Source organism: Medicago sativa, chromosome 8, assembly GCF_051527215.1.
Source record: "Medicago sativa cultivar Bolivia chromosome 8, Bolivia_mono, whole genome shotgun sequence".
NCBI lineage: Eukaryota > Viridiplantae > Streptophyta > Magnoliopsida > Fabales > Fabaceae > Medicago > Medicago sativa.
In genome coordinates this window covers 93,202,486-93,219,045 of record NC_140756.1, presented here as the reverse complement: position 1 = coordinate 93,219,045, position 16,560 = coordinate 93,202,486, and the positions used below count along the sequence as shown (strand labels likewise).

At 33.0% G+C, this 16,560-nt stretch overlaps 1 protein-coding gene and 1 pseudogene across 5 annotated transcripts; one reads left to right on the top strand and one right to left on the bottom strand.

The window, feature by feature from the left end:
• Window positions 1–2,158: 2,158 nt before the first annotated feature.
• Window positions 2,159–7,999, top strand: LOC146903458 (lysine-specific demethylase JMJ29-like). Of its 5 annotated transcripts, none has more exons than XM_085738777.1 (13): window positions 2,159–2,299; window positions 3,243–3,724; window positions 3,846–3,958; window positions 4,077–4,176; window positions 4,295–4,427; window positions 4,503–4,563; window positions 4,641–5,277; window positions 5,720–6,049; window positions 6,527–6,937; window positions 7,021–7,093; window positions 7,172–7,257; window positions 7,347–7,466; window positions 7,621–7,999. In XM_085738777.1, the coding sequence occupies exons 2-13, from the start codon at window positions 3,248–3,250 to the stop codon at window positions 7,690–7,692; spliced, it is 2,613 nt and encodes an 870-aa protein (XP_085594903.1). In that variant the 5' UTR covers window positions 2,159–2,299; window positions 3,243–3,247; the 3' UTR covers window positions 7,693–7,999. The 5 variants fall into 5 exon arrangements, with proteins under 5 accessions (XP_085594903.1, XP_085594901.1, XP_085594900.1 ...); XM_085738775.1 differs by having other exon boundaries at window positions 3,843–3,958; XM_085738774.1 differs by having other exon boundaries at window positions 2,159–3,089.
• A 5,315-nt stretch (window positions 8,000–13,314) lies between these two features.
• LOC146903457 (F-box/kelch-repeat protein At3g23880-like) lies at window positions 13,315–14,686 on the bottom strand (annotated as a pseudogene).
• Between the last annotated feature and the right edge of the window lie 1,874 nt (window positions 14,687–16,560).

The following is a 16,560-nucleotide window of genomic DNA, read 5'->3' as shown; positions in this document are numbered from 1 at the left end:
AGCATTGGCTACCCCAAAAGAAAAAAAAAAATCTTGAATAAATTAGTATAGTGTTATATGTAGCTACCCCGTTAATATTTGATTTGGCTACTCCAAACAATTTTGTTGGTTCAAAAGAGAGATGATATTAAAAAATATTGATAATTTATTTAGTTTAGTACGTCAATTATGGATAAAATGTCTTCTTAAAACTTCACTGAGCATCTTTTATAAATAACTACTTTTAGTTTTTATTTTTTTTATTGCCGTTTTATTAAGTATAGTTAAATATTATTGAGAATTTATTTTAACCCCCTCGTAAAAATTATGCTAGTTTCGCCGCTGCATATTAGCTATAGTGACTTTTGTATAACTTTTATTAGCGTTGCATCCACGTATTTTAATCTTAAAATATAATAATATACAATTATTAATGTGAGATATAAAATAACAATGAGGCTGTTTCTTTTTTCTCGTAAAAAACAACAACGAGGCTCCTTTATTTAATAAAAAATACATCATGTGATCACTGATATAAATAAAAATTAATTTTTCAGAATTATTGATTAGTTGATGTATATGAATATGATCTATATATAAATTAGATATTTCAGTTATCAGTTATTCAAGAAATCATCAGTTATTCAAGAAATCTTTTTTCTTTGTTACAAGTTATTTTTTTTGGTAGTGGTCGGGGTTTGAACCCCGGACCTTGCATATTTTATTTATGCATTGTCCCAACCAGCTGAGCTAAGCTCACGAAGACTGTTACAAGTTATTTAATAAATCTGAAAATGAAAATTTTGTTTATTATAGTGACTAGATGGTATAATAATTTAGGTATCAAGTTAAAGAGATTAAATGTTTATTAAACATTGTTAAAAAAATGTGTTTATTAAATATTATCATTAAAACATGATAAATGTGTAGTGTGTACACACAAGACTCTTCTAAATATTTCACTTATTCACCTTAAAAAAATAAATTTCAAATCACTAAACTGTTTGACAAAAAAGATAATTTTTTTAAGGGAAATGTTAACCGGTGCCTCCAGGGCACTGGTTAAGGATACTAAAAAAAGAAATTTTATAGTAATTAATGTAGTGAAAATTGTGTAATTAATCTATAAAAAGTTTAAAAAGTTTCCTTATTTAGCAATGCATTCCTTTTATGGTGTGCTTAACCAGTGTACCGGGGGCACCAGTTATTTTTTTAATAATTTAAAACTTTATGATACACCATCCTTTATTTTTTTGACAAAGATACACCATCCTTTATTGATTTTGTCAAAAAAAATAACTATCCTTTATTAATAATCTTTTAATCTATACTATATATAAAGAAAACTACCCCTTTCAACTCTTTGGATTGAATTTTTTTTTCTTCCAAAAATGCCCTCAATTTTCAGTATAAATATCACATATAACAAATAGATAAGAATGAATTTAAATATTAAATTAAAATGTAACAAACACGAATGCCTAGTTTTTCCTCTACGTTTAAAAAGTGTAACAAATTAATTTTTCATTATCCCAATTATACCCTTAAACAACAACTTTTTCTATTATAAAGATTGTTGTTGGTGTGATTAAAAAAAAGAATTTAGATTAAATTTTTTTGTTACATTGTTGGTGTCATTGAAATAGATAATTCATAATTATAGTTAGTTTCGTTTGTTATAATTTGAAAGCAACAAACATTTATAGTTTTAGTTTTAATCAAAATCAAAATTTTATAAAAAAAACACCGGCTATAATTTTCAAACATTAGCGCAATGATAAGAGCGGAATTTTTTTTCTAGTAGAATAATAATAATAATAATAATAATTTTTCCTTCTTAATTTTGACAAAAAAAAAAGAAATATATAAAGTCCAATAAAAAATAAATATAATAATATAAGGGTAAATGCTAACCGGTGCCTCCGGGGCACTGGTTAAGGAAGACAAAAGAGGAAATATTAAGCCAAAAGAGGAAGCATTTACTGCATTAATTACACAACTTTGAATGTAAACACTACCCTTTTTGGGTGATTATTTAAGCATTTAATATAAATATTACTATATTTAACTTCTTAACCAGTACCTCGAGGGCACATGTTAGCATGACCCATAATATAATTTAGTGGGCGAGGAGGTGGGAAAAAAGTCTACAAAACTATGTGCTGAGTAAGTGATACGTGTTTTTCTTTTGTAATGAATAATTTTGTAATCTCTTTCTTAATTTCTTTTTCAAATCCACAATCAGAAGATTGTCTCTATTTTTATGCTTTCACAAATTGATTCTCTTTCACAAATTGTCTCTATTCATTCATATGATCAGGTATGCTTTCTTTCACTTCATTCATTCATTCTTTTTCGTTTTCTATTTAATCAATCAATCAATTCTCATAATACTTACTTAAACCTCTGTTGATCTCGATTTCGTTCCGTGTTTTTTCCGTTCAACTCTGTTTTTTTTTGGGTTGACTTCAGTCAACTCAATTCGATTTTTGCATTGTTGCATTGATTTTATGTTGCATTGTTGAATCATGAGTATGTGATAAGAGACTAGGTAACTAAATTCTGATCAATCATTGTTCCAGTAGGATTTCAACTCGTTAATCACTTGAGTCTATTTACTTGATTATGAATCTTTGATATTGATACAGTTTTGTCATCATATTTATTTAAATTTTCTTAGCTTAACAACCCCTTTTTTGTTTTTCTTTATTGCTTTTCAATTTTGCATGTATATGTATTAAGGTCCTGTATGGATTGACAACTTATTTGTAGCATATAGATCAAGCGTTTGTCATGATAAGTGCTTGTGCTTATGTATAAGCGTACATAAGCTATTTCTATTGGGAAAGATAAAATAAAGTTAAATTGTTTTTGTATATGCTATAAGTTGTTTTCATAAGTTATCTTGAAGAACTTATGAAAATAAGTTGAAAAAAGCTTATGAAAAATGTCATAAGCTGTTTTCACTTTTCATAAATTCTCCTAAACAGTATCACAGAACTTATGCCAGTAGATACACTCAAATAAGCCAATCCAAACAGGCCCTAAGTCTATAGTATGGCTTTGTTTCTTTGATTTTCATTCACTCTACTCTGCTGTGCTGATGACAAGTGAGTGACAGTATACTTTGTTGAATGATTTATAGTTTTTCAATCAAGCTATTTTATAACATGTGCATGTAAGTGTTTAGAGTGTTATGATCTAGATTATGGTTTTTGGATATTTTGTAATTATTTGAGTGTATTTGTTTGTTGATTCTACAGTAAGAATGGAGGTAGTAGTTCCTAGACAAGAACAGTCAAATCAACATTCCGAGGATATGTTGAAGTTCTCTGGATGCGCAAAAGCTTTTGGAAATTCAAAGAGAAAGGCTGAAGAATTTCACGAGTGTGGTGGTAATGAGAAATCGGAACCAGAAGGAAAAGGAAATACTATGGGATGTTTGAAGGAGGATACAGTTTCACAAGAAAATTTTGGAATTTCACATAAGAGAAGATTTCAAGAATATCATACACATCATACCGATACAAATTCAAAAGGGCATAAAGATGTTCTGGAATGTTTAAAAGAGACGCCCAATCTAGCATCTAAGAAGAGAGATGGACCAAAGAAGCATGCTGCCTCAAAGAAGAAACAGAAACTTGAAGATGAACTCTTGCTTGACGAACTTGAACAAGATGAAGAAATGTTTTTTCTTCTTAAGACAAAGAGCAGGAGCAGAGCTGGTAGAATCGATAACATAACGGTAACTATCTTTCTCGCTGCCTAATTCCTGCACTTCAAAAGCTAAAACCTTTATGAAAGTTGATTTTAATTGGTGAAATATTATATCACTCTTAATCATGCTTTACTAATTGTCTCAGCAGGGTGTTCAACAAAATACCCGGAAATGTCATCAGTGCATGAAAAAGGAAAGAACATCTTTTGTGCCTTGCACTAAATGTTCAAAAATGTACTGTATGCGATGCATCAATCAATGGTATGGCAATATACATCTAGTTAGTCAATTCTGCTAAGGGTTTATGTATCTGTTTTTTGTTTTCGTGGTTTATAATATGCGATTACAAAATAAAGCTGTTGCTAATTTTTTAATATAGGTACCCTGATATGTCTATAGAAGAAGTTGCTGAAAGTTGCCCATTTTGCATTAAAAATTGCAATTGCAATGTTTGCCTGCGTTCAAAAGGAACAATTAAGGTTTACTTTACTCTGTTATCTACCCCTTAATGAAATTCTGTGATGAAACAAAAATGTCATAGATTAGAATTATATCCATACCAATATCTCTTCAAATTCTTTTTATTTCTACTTTCAGACATCTAACATGGACATCACCAATTATGAAAAAGCTCAGTATCTGCATTACATGATCAACTTACTCCTTCCATATCTGAAACAAATTTGTCATGAACAAAGTGTAGAGGAAGATATAGAAGCAAAAATACAAGGTATTAATCTTCACCTATATTTTTTGTTTTTGTTATTGCATTGAAGAAGTCAACAATAATAATCTCTTCTGTTAGGAAAATCTTCTGAGATTGAGATACCACAAAGTCTCTGTAGTGACAAGGAACGTGTCTATTGGTAAGTGTCCTTTTACTTGAGATAATGGCATGATTCTGTGTTCTACTATATAGTTTAATATTTTGGTTTTGGAGCAGTGATCATTGTGCTACTTCAATCGTTGACCTTCATCGAATCTGCCCAAATTGTTCCTATGAGCTTTGCCTCAAATGTTGCAAAGAAATACGTGATGGAAGCATTACACCCCGAGCTGAGATGAAGTTCCAATATGTGAATAGGGGCTATGATTATATGCATGGTGGTGACCCTCTACCAGTGTCTTGTGATTTAGAGACTTCAAATTGTCATATATCTACCGAGTGTAATGCCAGGAGTGATGGAAGTGTTAGTTGTGTCCCAAAAGAAATGGGGGGTTGTGGTAGTTCTCTGTTGGAGCTGAGGCGCATTCTCCCACATGGGTGGATGTCTGCCTTGGAAGACAAAGCTCGCAGTATGCTGAAAATTTGGGAAATTGAACAAACTACTCTTCGGCATGAAGAAGATGTATCGAGCTATGGTTCAGAATCAAAAAGCAGTTTAAAAGAAGGGATGTTGCTCTTCCGAAAACATTGGACAAATGGTGAACCAATTATTGTTCGTGATGTTCTAAAACATGGGACAGGTCTGAGCTGGGAGCCGATGGTCATGTGGCGAGCATTGTGTGATAATGTGGCTTCAGATATCAGTTCAAAAATGTCAGAAGTGAAGGCCATCGATTGCATGGCTAATTGTGAGGTTTGGCCCCCTTTATTACAGTTTGAAAGTCTTGTCAAATTAAACCATGCATGTTTAAATTTGTAGTGTTTTCTTCCTAAATACCTATGCTATTAGTGTTTTCTTGACTGTATGTGAATTTCTAGTTTTTCAAGGTACCATAAGAGTGTTTTGATACTGTACTTCCCCCCCCTAAGTATATGTATAAAAAATATTACTAAATCAAAGTTGTGTGTCAGTGTGTGTATAGGGCATATACTATTTAGTTTGTTGATTGGGATACTCCATTGTATTATATGCAATGTCTTCCAGATCTTTATTTGTATAAATGAGATTCTACATGTTGTGGAGCTTCCATTGCCATCTTAGTATTTCTTCTTAAATCTTCAATGTAATTAACTTAGTTTGTATTTTGTGCAGCATGCCGGAATTCTAACCAATTCACCCTTCTAAACCTTTGCAGGTTGCAATTAATACTCGTATGTTCTTTAAAGGTTATATAGAGGGAAGAACATATAGTAATCTCTGGCCAGAGATGCTGAAGCTAAAAGACTGGCCCCCTTCTGATAAATTTGAAGATCTTTTGCCCCGACATTGTGAAGAATTTATTCGTTTCTTGCCATTTCAACCGTATACTGATCCTCGGGCTGGAACTCTCAATCTGGCTGTAAAGTTGCCAGCCCATGTTCTAAAACCTGATATGGGTCCAAAAACATATATTGCTTATGGGATTAAAGAAGAACTTGGCAGGGGAGACTCTGTAACAAAGCTTCACTGTGATATGTCAGATGCGGTATGCTTCAAGAATCACCGAGCTGTAATTTAATTGCTTTAGTATTCTCAGTCCATCCTCCTCCATTGAATATTTTCTCCATAAATCCATTCATTCTTCTTTCTCTCTGAGAACCTACCTGAATACATCTAAAGTTGCACATTGGATTGAAACATAGTTCTCAATGCATCATGATTGCGCTTCATTATTATATTCCACTTTACTTGTCTAAAAGGAATTATTATATGGTTGGAATTTTTAATTTCTTAATGTGTCACTGTATTGTAATGTGGTAGCATAAAATTTTGTTCCCAGAGAATAGTATGCACTTCTCTTGCTACAGAGGGGAGATATGGATATTGAGCATGTATTTTCTTGAGTTGAAAAATGCCCATGCGATGTGCATTTGTTGTTTAGAAACTTTATTTTACTGTGTCAAATTTCAAATGGAAGTATATTTTCTTTTTAATCTAATTTCTAGTTTAATAATTGTCGTAGGTGAATATTTTGACCCATACAGCGGAGGTATTATTAACTGATAGGCAGAAGTCTACTATTTCCAATTTGAAAGAAGCACACAGAGCACAAGATGAGAGAGAACACCGTGCTCCAGAGAGGGCTGATGTATGCCTAAATGGTCGACCTTGCGACAACAGAGAACATATAGAAAATAAGGAGGTATTAGAGTGCAACAATATGGATAACCGTCCTATCGAAATCAGTGGAGATATCTTTCACAATGTGTCTGAGGGGGAAACTTTTCCTACCATTTCTACAGAAAATGAAACAATGGTAACAGGTAGTGCCCTGTGGGATATATTTCGGAGAGAGGACACTGAAAAGTTAGGAGCATATCTTAGAAAACACTCGAAAGAATTCAGGCATACTTATTGTTCACCGGTTGAGCAGGTATTATAATGATTTCTATTTCTGTTTGTTCTTATTTGTAATTTTTATGGCTTGATGCTCAAATCAAATTCTTTGTTGGTTAGGTTGTACATCCAATTCATGACCAATGTTTTTATTTGACTTTGGAGCACAAGAAGAAGTTGAAGGAGGAGTTTGGTTAGTCCATACTATTTCATATAATTGTTTGCTCAGTTCCTGCAGTTATTAGTTATTAATGTGAATCTCGGCTTTTAGGTGTAGAACCGTGGACTTTTGAGCAAAAACTTGGGGAGGCAGTATTTATTCCTGCTGGATGCCCACATCAAGTCAGGAATCTTAAGGTAAAATATCTCTTGACATATTTGTTTCTTTACTTTCAAACAATTTGATTGTATTTGTAGTCCTAATCATCATATGTCAAACCTTGCAGTCGTGCACAAAGGTTGCTGTAGACTTTGTGTCCCCAGAAAATGTACATGAGTGTCTTCGTTTAACTGAAGAATTCCGTCAGCTTCCCAAGAAACACAAAGCTAGAGAAGATAAACTTGAGGTGATATGCGTCTAAAATATAATTTCTTCTGTCTTTTTTGTTCCACTCCCCTCATTATGATGTCAGTTTCAAATAAGTTATTGGAGAGAATGTGATATTTTCATTTTCTACATGTGGTGAATTACTGATGTTGCTTTTATTTATGATTGAACAGATACAGAAGATGATAGTTTATGCCATTGATCAAGCTGTCAAAGACCTAGAAGCTTTACTGAATTGTTCCTGACTGGCTGAATGTTGCTTGAAGAAAGCTACTTCATTTTTCCTTAGTCGGTGATCCTCCAGGTTGCTGGGAGTGTAAACAGCGTTCGGGATAGAAATTTTTAAAGTTTGAATGCTTCATTGAGAGGTTTTAATGGCATTCACAATAGAGTTTTTCCTTTTGTCAATGTTAAATTTTAGATAAATTTACAATGTCTATGTTTATTACTATTTTTGCAATAAAAAATGTAATTAACACAGAAATTTTCAAGAAAAGTATTATCAATTATGGTATTCATGCCAAAAGGAAATACAGGCAATCATATTATACAGTGTCCTTGTGTTTGTGGTTATTTAGAAGGATGCAAGAGGTGGAATGACAATGTATTTGAAAATTTTAGTATGCTTGTTTGGTGTTTGATCGATTTAGTTAATCTAGAGAAGTGTACTTGTTTAAAAAGTCATTTTCAAGAATGCCATGAGGTTAGCTTTTGATGAAATCAAGTCCACTTGCACCACCACAACCAGCTCTTCCTAAACCACCAGCATTGTCAGCATGCTAATTGTTATTGACAGAAGTCAACAGTCCCAAAGATTAGTTTATTAGGCAAGAGCACCCTAAGTTTATTTATTTTTTGAATAATAGAACCCTAAGTTAATATAATTCTTATTTTTAGGTGCAATTTATAACTATTTTAAAGGAGCTATGCTATACGTAGCGAAAGAAATTTTCATGATTATTTCACGAATGTGTAATGTATTGTTTTCTTCTTTGATATGTGCCAACTCTCCCACTTTAAACATGCTCTGTGAACACAACGCAACCCTCTCACATTGCAACACTATGTGAACCTGATCTGCATATGGCCTAACACTGATGATGGTTGATGTTGAATGCTCCAACAACATACCTCTCCACCAGCTACCTTGGCGGAGTTCATTCTCGTCGACGTCGGTGGACTCGATTTCTCCGACAAGAGTTTGTTTGACGTTTACAACATGCCTATTCGATGGTTTTACAAGGAGGCTCCGACGATAGCTGCACTCGGTTGCGTCGGGGATTCTCTCAGCATGTGTCCTTTAAAGCTTAAGGTTACAGGGATGGATGAAAAGAGAGTACTGTAGCGTGCAAAAGTGATTGTGAGTCATTTGGATGGTGATGTTTTGTTGCATCGGTGCCTATTGCTCTCCATTTTAGACACATGAGTAGTAGTATAAAGATAGCCCTGACAGTAATTCATGATGTTGTCGTGATGATAACTCGCGACATTTAGCATTTTCCATTTTAAAGTGACCCCTAAAAAAAACTAATCTAAAGTGACTTTCCTAGAAAAAAAAACTATTCTAAAGTGAGTATCTTTCAAAGAAATAAAACTATTCTAAACTGAGTAATTATTATAGTGAGAAAATCAAATATTTGATTAATAACTTATAATTTATTATGGGGGATTTCCATATTTTATGAGTTTTTCAATTAATGGGACTGTTTGGTCTTGTCACATCACTTGTACTATATTATTTATTTATTCATGACTCCCTTTCCATGACTTCACCTCTTTAAATTATACCATCATTTTCTTCGTTCACTTTTACCATTTCAATTGTTACCTCTTTATATTTACCTTTCTTTCATATGTGTTGTTTTCCGTTCGTAATTTCTTTACAATGTGCACCCGCAAACACCGCAATTTTAAAACTACTGATAATAACCTAAAGCTTTTTTATTTTGATCATATAGTGTTCAACTTTGTAGCATTGACTCAAACATACATTCTCTCCCTCAATAGACTCACTTGGTTCTTGAGAAAAATATATTCCAATTTGATCCTAATTTGTTTAAAATGTAAGGTAAAATTTAACCATGAGTATAAAATATCCCTCGTGAGGCTAAAGTATACCTACAATATATTCATTTAACCAATTTGATTATTCGAGGATCAAGTATGTCTTTTTTTCTTAGGGACGATTTAGACTATATCACTCTAATAAATTTTATTATTTTTACTTTTTTTTAAGTAAATCATTTTTACTCTTTTACTTCCACTCAACTTTTTGTTGATCAAAAGTCAAAACCTATCTAGGAAGGCATTTTCAATAATATAACCCTCTCAGTGGAAGCATCATTGCTATGAGCAGAAGGTCAATGGGAAAACTCATCCCCAACTACTAGTTTCTTAGATAGAAAAATCTGCAGTAAGCTTATAAGCCTCAATTCTTTTGTGAATCTCTCAAATATGAGATTAATGATAATGCTGTGAGTATAAGCTCAAAGGGAATGCCCATCCAAAAACACTAATCTATTTTTGCGAGAGTCACTGCAAAACTTATCAAGCGAGAGTCTTCGATACAAGACTCGTAATAATCTTGTTAAACAAAAAAAGGACTCATAATATTGCACTAATGTTCATGAGCCTATGTCTTCAACAACGTTCACCCCACAACACTTTATTTGACCAACCTCTCGACATAAACACCAGTGTTGTGACCATAAAATGAAGAGTTAATTTTAAAAAACTAGTCTATTAGATGAAAGTGTCTCTAGTTATATAAGCCCAAGCCCCACTTTTAGGGTCTGTTTGGATGATCAAAGAAAGTGAAAGGAAAGAAAGAATAAGGAAAGATTATATGAGGAAAGAAAAAGAATAGAAAGTGAGAGGATTGTTTTGGTTGTTTGGTATAAAAGAAAGTGGAATAGAAAGTTGAAGGAAAGAAAGATATATATTTATTAATTGACATAAATACCCTCATATATACACCCCTTTAATATATATATATATAAAATTACATATATAATTTACATATATATATATATATATATATATATATATTATCATGCTTCGTGAAAAAAGAAAATGTGGCTAAGTTGAATTGTACAAATTAGGATAGGAAGAAAAAAATTGAAACAGCAAAGTGCAAAAATAAAAAGAGAGAAACAACAAATGAATAGTAACATAAATTAATGTAATAAAAGCAGGGGTGCTTTGGACTTTTCATACAAAATGTGATTGTTCCTCACCCTTTCTGCCCATACTGGCGTGGAAAGATTTCCATGGTGGGTCCCATAAGATTCTTTCTTTCCTTAGCCATTTTATTGAGTTCCAAACTGCAGAAAATGTTTCTTTCCCTCAACTTTCTGTCCTCCCCACAATCTTTCCTTGGAAACAAACAGACCCTTAAGGCGAGTCTTTCTGAAGTAGGACTCGTATAGGGATGGACACTGATTAGGTTCGATCAGATTCGGTCTAGAAATGACAAATCCGAAGACAACTGTGGTTGGTAATGTTAGACCCATCTTCATAATGAATTTCATCCCAACATCATATCCAATCCACATGCATTGCCATCATGGTACATCCCCTCCAAACAAATGATTTGAAAGTATTACACCAAATCCACGTAAAACTATGGGTGTGTTTAGTTCAATCAAGGGAAGTGGAATGAAGAGATTTTAATTACATATGAATATGATATTTTAAAATTAATTTACTATTTTATCTTTCTAATCTTACAAAATGTCTCATAATGTCATAGAAGTGAAGTAAAGAAACGAGGCAAAACACAAAAGTATAGTATGAAGATAATGTAAACTACAAAAAGTGAATGCTAACAAGATAATGTAAAGCAACGTAACAAAAATAAATTACAACGTAAAATAAAAACTAACAACAACAACAAATAATATTTGCACAATCAGAATGAAAAAATATGATGAATACAAAATAAAGAAAATATAAAATGAAGACAGAATTTGAACAACTTACCTTCAATAGTGAGGAATATTTTTTTTTTGAAGAATCGAACATGCGATCTCGAGGAGGAGCATACTCTCAGGTCCCAAATCAATACCACAAGAACAACCCAAGTGGGTTGATAGCGAGGAATAATTGTGAGGAACAACTCTGCAAGAATATATAAGTAAAAGGAAATGAATTACCAAGAAAAGGTAGAAAAAAACGTGAAAACCTAACCTTTAACCTTATATCATAGATAATATCGAATTTTAAAATATAGTTGAGGATAGTATTGTCAACATAATTGAAATTTTAATAGCTTATCTTCTCATCCAATCCAATACTCCATTATGAGAAGAAGAAGAAGAAGAAAAGTACTAGGAGAGATTTTTTCCCTCCCCCTTTAAAATTGATCAAACTAATAATTAAAATATTCTAATTTTAAAAACAGATACAATTAGTCACATATATCAACTCACCCTTTTCCATAGTTTTTTATTTTATTTTATTTTTCATTGACCAATAACACCTTTGTCACCACATATGTGGACCTTCCTTTGTCACCAAACCAAAAGATCATGAATTCAAAAAGCTTATAATTCTAACTGAGACCAATATAAAAATAACAACCACAAAAAAAAAAAAAAATTGATTTACAAGTTTAAATTAAATACACTGTTAGTGTAAATCTTTGCATTGTAAATTATAATTGTCATATCATTAAAACATTTAACTTTAATCATAACTACTTAAAAAATCGTAAATAAGTTTGATTGTTGTTTACTGATAATGTTTACACTATCAATGTGTCAAAATTAGATAGAAAATAAAATATTTCATCAAGAAACAAATTTCAGGACGTGTGATATTAAAAACTACGTCGAAAAATATTGATGTTAGTGTCGTTCCTTTTAAAAATAAGTACAAACTATTGAAACACATGATTCATCGAGATATACACAAAATCAGAAGGAATTTTGCGCGCTAATTGTAGTAAAATGTGTGTTGGAGAAGGTAACGATCTTTTTTTTTTGCTTCCATAATCACTTTTTTTTTTAATAGTAAAAATGATGCAAGATGCTCCAACGAAAAACAGTAAGAAAAAGACCTAAGTTGGTCATTCTATCAACACAAGAGTTACCTTACCTAAAGGTATGAGTCCAATAAATTGCATATTGGAGTGTAGCCAAGGCAGTTTAGCTGCATGTTTCTAAGGTGCCAAGGGATAATAGAGATATTGTTGAAAGCTTACATAACCAACATAGAGTTTGTCTCTAATCAAAGATTGAGTTAGTCTTTGGACAAGTTTGCTAATGCTAAGAAAGAAGGTTGCTGCCTCCCTTCATTCCAGGTGAGTTCAGCCATATATATGTTGCCTAGGTGAGTTCATCAACTAAATTAAAATATGCTAAACAAAAGCAAACATAGTTGAAGCAATATAGCACTTACTAGATGACAACAAGGTAAACAAGAATAACAATAAACTTAGACTTCCTTTTCTGTTCTGTTTTGGTAATTGATATTCATCAATGTCAGAACTGCCTCTGCAAATAACCACTTCATCTGCATCATAGTCATCGTGCAATAATTACCGCTACTAGTTCAACTTTCAACCCTCGTATCTATACATTCTCTTAACACTTTTATCTTTTTATCTCGGTACTTCAAGCTAGATATCTGTTACCATGAAAATAAGCCTAAGTTTATGTGTATCACAATTTCGACGTTAACATACCATTGAAACTGCAAACCAGATATCTGTTAGCCTTACAAGTGTGAATAATGGAGTAAAATTCACCAACAAAAGATCACTAGATTTCAAAGGAATTGAGAAGGAGAAAAAAATGAGCAAATGAAACTCTAAGATAAATTTTTAAAGTTATTATTACATTGACCACTTGTTAACATGGAACTATAAAGGCAGCACAAAAACTAGAACCAACATAAAATAAATGACATAAAAGACGAAAACGCGAGGAGAATCTTCGAGAGCCAGCATAGTAAAGCATGTAGGTCTGTAATACTAATAATATTAAGGTCAAGGTGATATGAGACTTTCGAAGTAGAAAATAGAGTTGAACGAATTTGAAGGGAGGCCTTGAATGTCAGGAATCTTTACGTTACCATTCTTATAATTGTAAATGTATACATTATCAAAGAGGTCTAGAAACACCAGGTCACCCTCCTCAGCAATATAAAGGAGACTGGCGGGAAGAGGATAACCAATCAATTTCTCAAACGGAACAGTAAACAATTTAGTCCAAGAATCTTTATTTCCATAAACCTTCATAAGCCAGATATCCAAAAAAGAATTGGTGTGAGCAACGACGCATAAGCAATCCTTGGAAACACTCAAGTTCAAGTAGAGCAACGGTTCATCTAGACCATACTCGGGATGCGGAATCACTTGATAAAACTCATTTCCTAAATCCAGAGAAAGAATGACCCATAGATAGTATTTCTCTTGATCTTCTATGGCCCAATTAATGGTGCCACTTACAAATTTCCCCGGACACTCTTCGGGCAAACCCGTGATTTCAGAAGGGAGTCTGGTATCCTTTTCCAAAAATTGGTACCTAAAGTATGAGCCCTAACTTGAGTTTTGCAACAAATTTTATAATTTTTTTCTATAAATCCTATAAATTGATGGCAAGAAACAACAACTACTTTGTAATTGCAGGTGAAACAATCATATCCAATGCTGATGCTGTATGTAATGTTGGTGGAAACATCAGGTGGATAATTCAAAGATTGCAATATTTTGAATTTCCTGGGAAAAGGGTTCAATACATCAGGTAGATAATCCAAAGATGGCAATATCTTGAATTTCCTGGTACAAGGGTTCCATACTACCAGATCACCATGTTTGTCATTGTAGTCAAACGTGTCGAAACAGATGATGCCATGGCAAGAGTCTTTTATGACAACACGAATGTCAGAAGCATTTCGAGGAAAGTTGAGCTTCGTAGTTGGAACGGTGGCAATGGAATTGTTTAAAACTGAGGGAAGTAGGGAATCAAAGAGAAAGAACTCCCTCTTCAAAAAGAAAACCCACTGCCGTTTTGAAATGAAATCCAATGGACATAGGAGGAGGTGGTGATTACGGATGTGTGAGAAGCGAATGTGATCTTTGGCGAATATGGGATCAGAAATTAAGGAATTCAAGGGCTTGCAAACACATTTGAGTATCATGAGTGACTTCACAGGAAGCCTAAACAGGATTTCTAACAACAAATCAAGCGATAATTGAGTAAGCAGACTTGGTGCATCGAACGATAGTTGCCTCATGGTTGCTGTGGCCGCAACTGATGACTAGAACAATGTACCCTACTGCGTGAGTGATTCAGTTTCAACTTTCAAGGGTTAAAAACACATCTATAGATTGAAACCCTATCAAGATTATACATATAGGTAATAGGTAATTAGGTCAATGTGATAGTCTTGTGCTCTGGAGGAAATTAAGGAGGTGAATTTTGAAAGATCAAGAATATACCAAATTTGGACCATTGTATATTAATTGGTATTTATTGTTGGTGAGTCAGCTACAGGAACCCATTACATTATGGAATCTCACATGGAACCTACAAAGAACATGGAAACGGTAGAGATTCTAAAAAAAAAAAAGATCCTTATGTTCTTAACTTTTACACCAAGGAAACTAAACAAGGTTTTGGCTGCATATATTAGAGTAGACTATAAAATACCTACCTCATCTCGTGGTTATTTCAAAAATATTGAATGAACCTAAAAAGTTTTGCTTATAATAGTGACCGGATGGAGTACATCTGTACAAAACAGCATTTCCCTTTTAAAAATTATCACCGTTGACTTTCTTTCGAATTATAACAAACAAAAAAATTACTAAAGAAAAAGCTATCAAAAAAGTTTCTTTTAGAGATTTTATGATAAAAAACTCTCACTAGTTGTTTGACAAAAGATTTTATTTTTTTCACTCAAAATTACGGAGAATTTAAAATGAATGTAGGTGATTCTATGCATAGCATCCAAATACATTCATTGCGTTACAAAATACATGGCGATTGACAGCAAAACAACACAATTTCCTAAATTATCAATTTTCATTTCTTTAATTTATCTCATTTAAAATATTTGTTTAGAAACCATGACAAAACTAAGTAATACATGAATTATAACATCTATTTACTTGCTAAAGATTCTGAACTAATGTTTGGAAAGAGTTGGAAAGCACACACGGCTTGTAATTGTTTGGTTGTTAGAAAACAAGATTTAATGGAATGAAATCTATTCCATCTAATACATCTGCTTTGTTTATTGATCTTGTTGTAACTCTGTTCACTTTTTAAACAATGAGATCAAAATTTTCAAACCTATGAAGAATTGGCGCAGGCGTCAAACACGACATTGAAATTACACGTCGACATGAGTAATAATTCTAATGCAATTACATATATCGGTGTCACGTGTCAAACACAAAACAAGTCTTCAATGCATTTGTGCTACATAGATCCAAACATACACTAAAACCATATTGATGGTAAAATTGAAAGTAAAATTTCAAGAACTAGAGTTAAGACTATAATGATAATCCGAGGAGCTGTTTGAGGATCTTGAGGCCACGCAAGTAACAGTGTAGGTTTGGTTTTCGCCGGTCATCGTCTCTTCGAGATCGCCGGAAATTTTTTGGTTTGTGAGTGTGGTCTAGGTTAGTTTTACCGTCGACACAGACAGCACCAACTGTACTTGCAAAAGTACTCCCAAGGATGGTATTTATAGCCTCCTTGTGGGCTTGTTTTAGCATTACTTCAGCCCCAAGGGAGCTGAGCTTTGGGTGTTTTAGGCGGTTTCTAAAGATTTCTGCCTGGGCCTCAGGAGCCCTTATGGAGGGCTTTTGAGCGTTTCTAGAGGACTCTTAGGTCGTAGGGAATATTATGACGGTCCATTATACATATTTAAATCACACCAACATCAACATGAGTGTAAGCCTTGGCAATTCTCTATAATTAAAATAAGAATAAAATGAAAGAAGCTCGATTTTCCAAAAAAAAAAAAAAGAAAGAAAAAAAGTCGTAAGTACCTAAATACAAATGACGCGTAATCATCCTCACATCTCCAACAGTGATATCAATCATCTTCCTCTCTAACCCTGGCCAAACAATTCTTTGATGGACATCCACGACAGG

Coding starts and splice junctions, on each gene's coding strand:
- LOC146903458 (XM_085738774.1), top strand. Junction 6,050..6,526: donor ACTGTGATATGTCAGATGCG/GTATGCTTCAAG, acceptor TAATTGTCGTAG/GTGAATATTTTGACCCATAC. Junction 7,258..7,346: donor ATCAAGTCAGGAATCTTAAG/GTAAAATATCTC, acceptor CAAACCTTGCAG/TCGTGCACAAAGGTTGCTGT.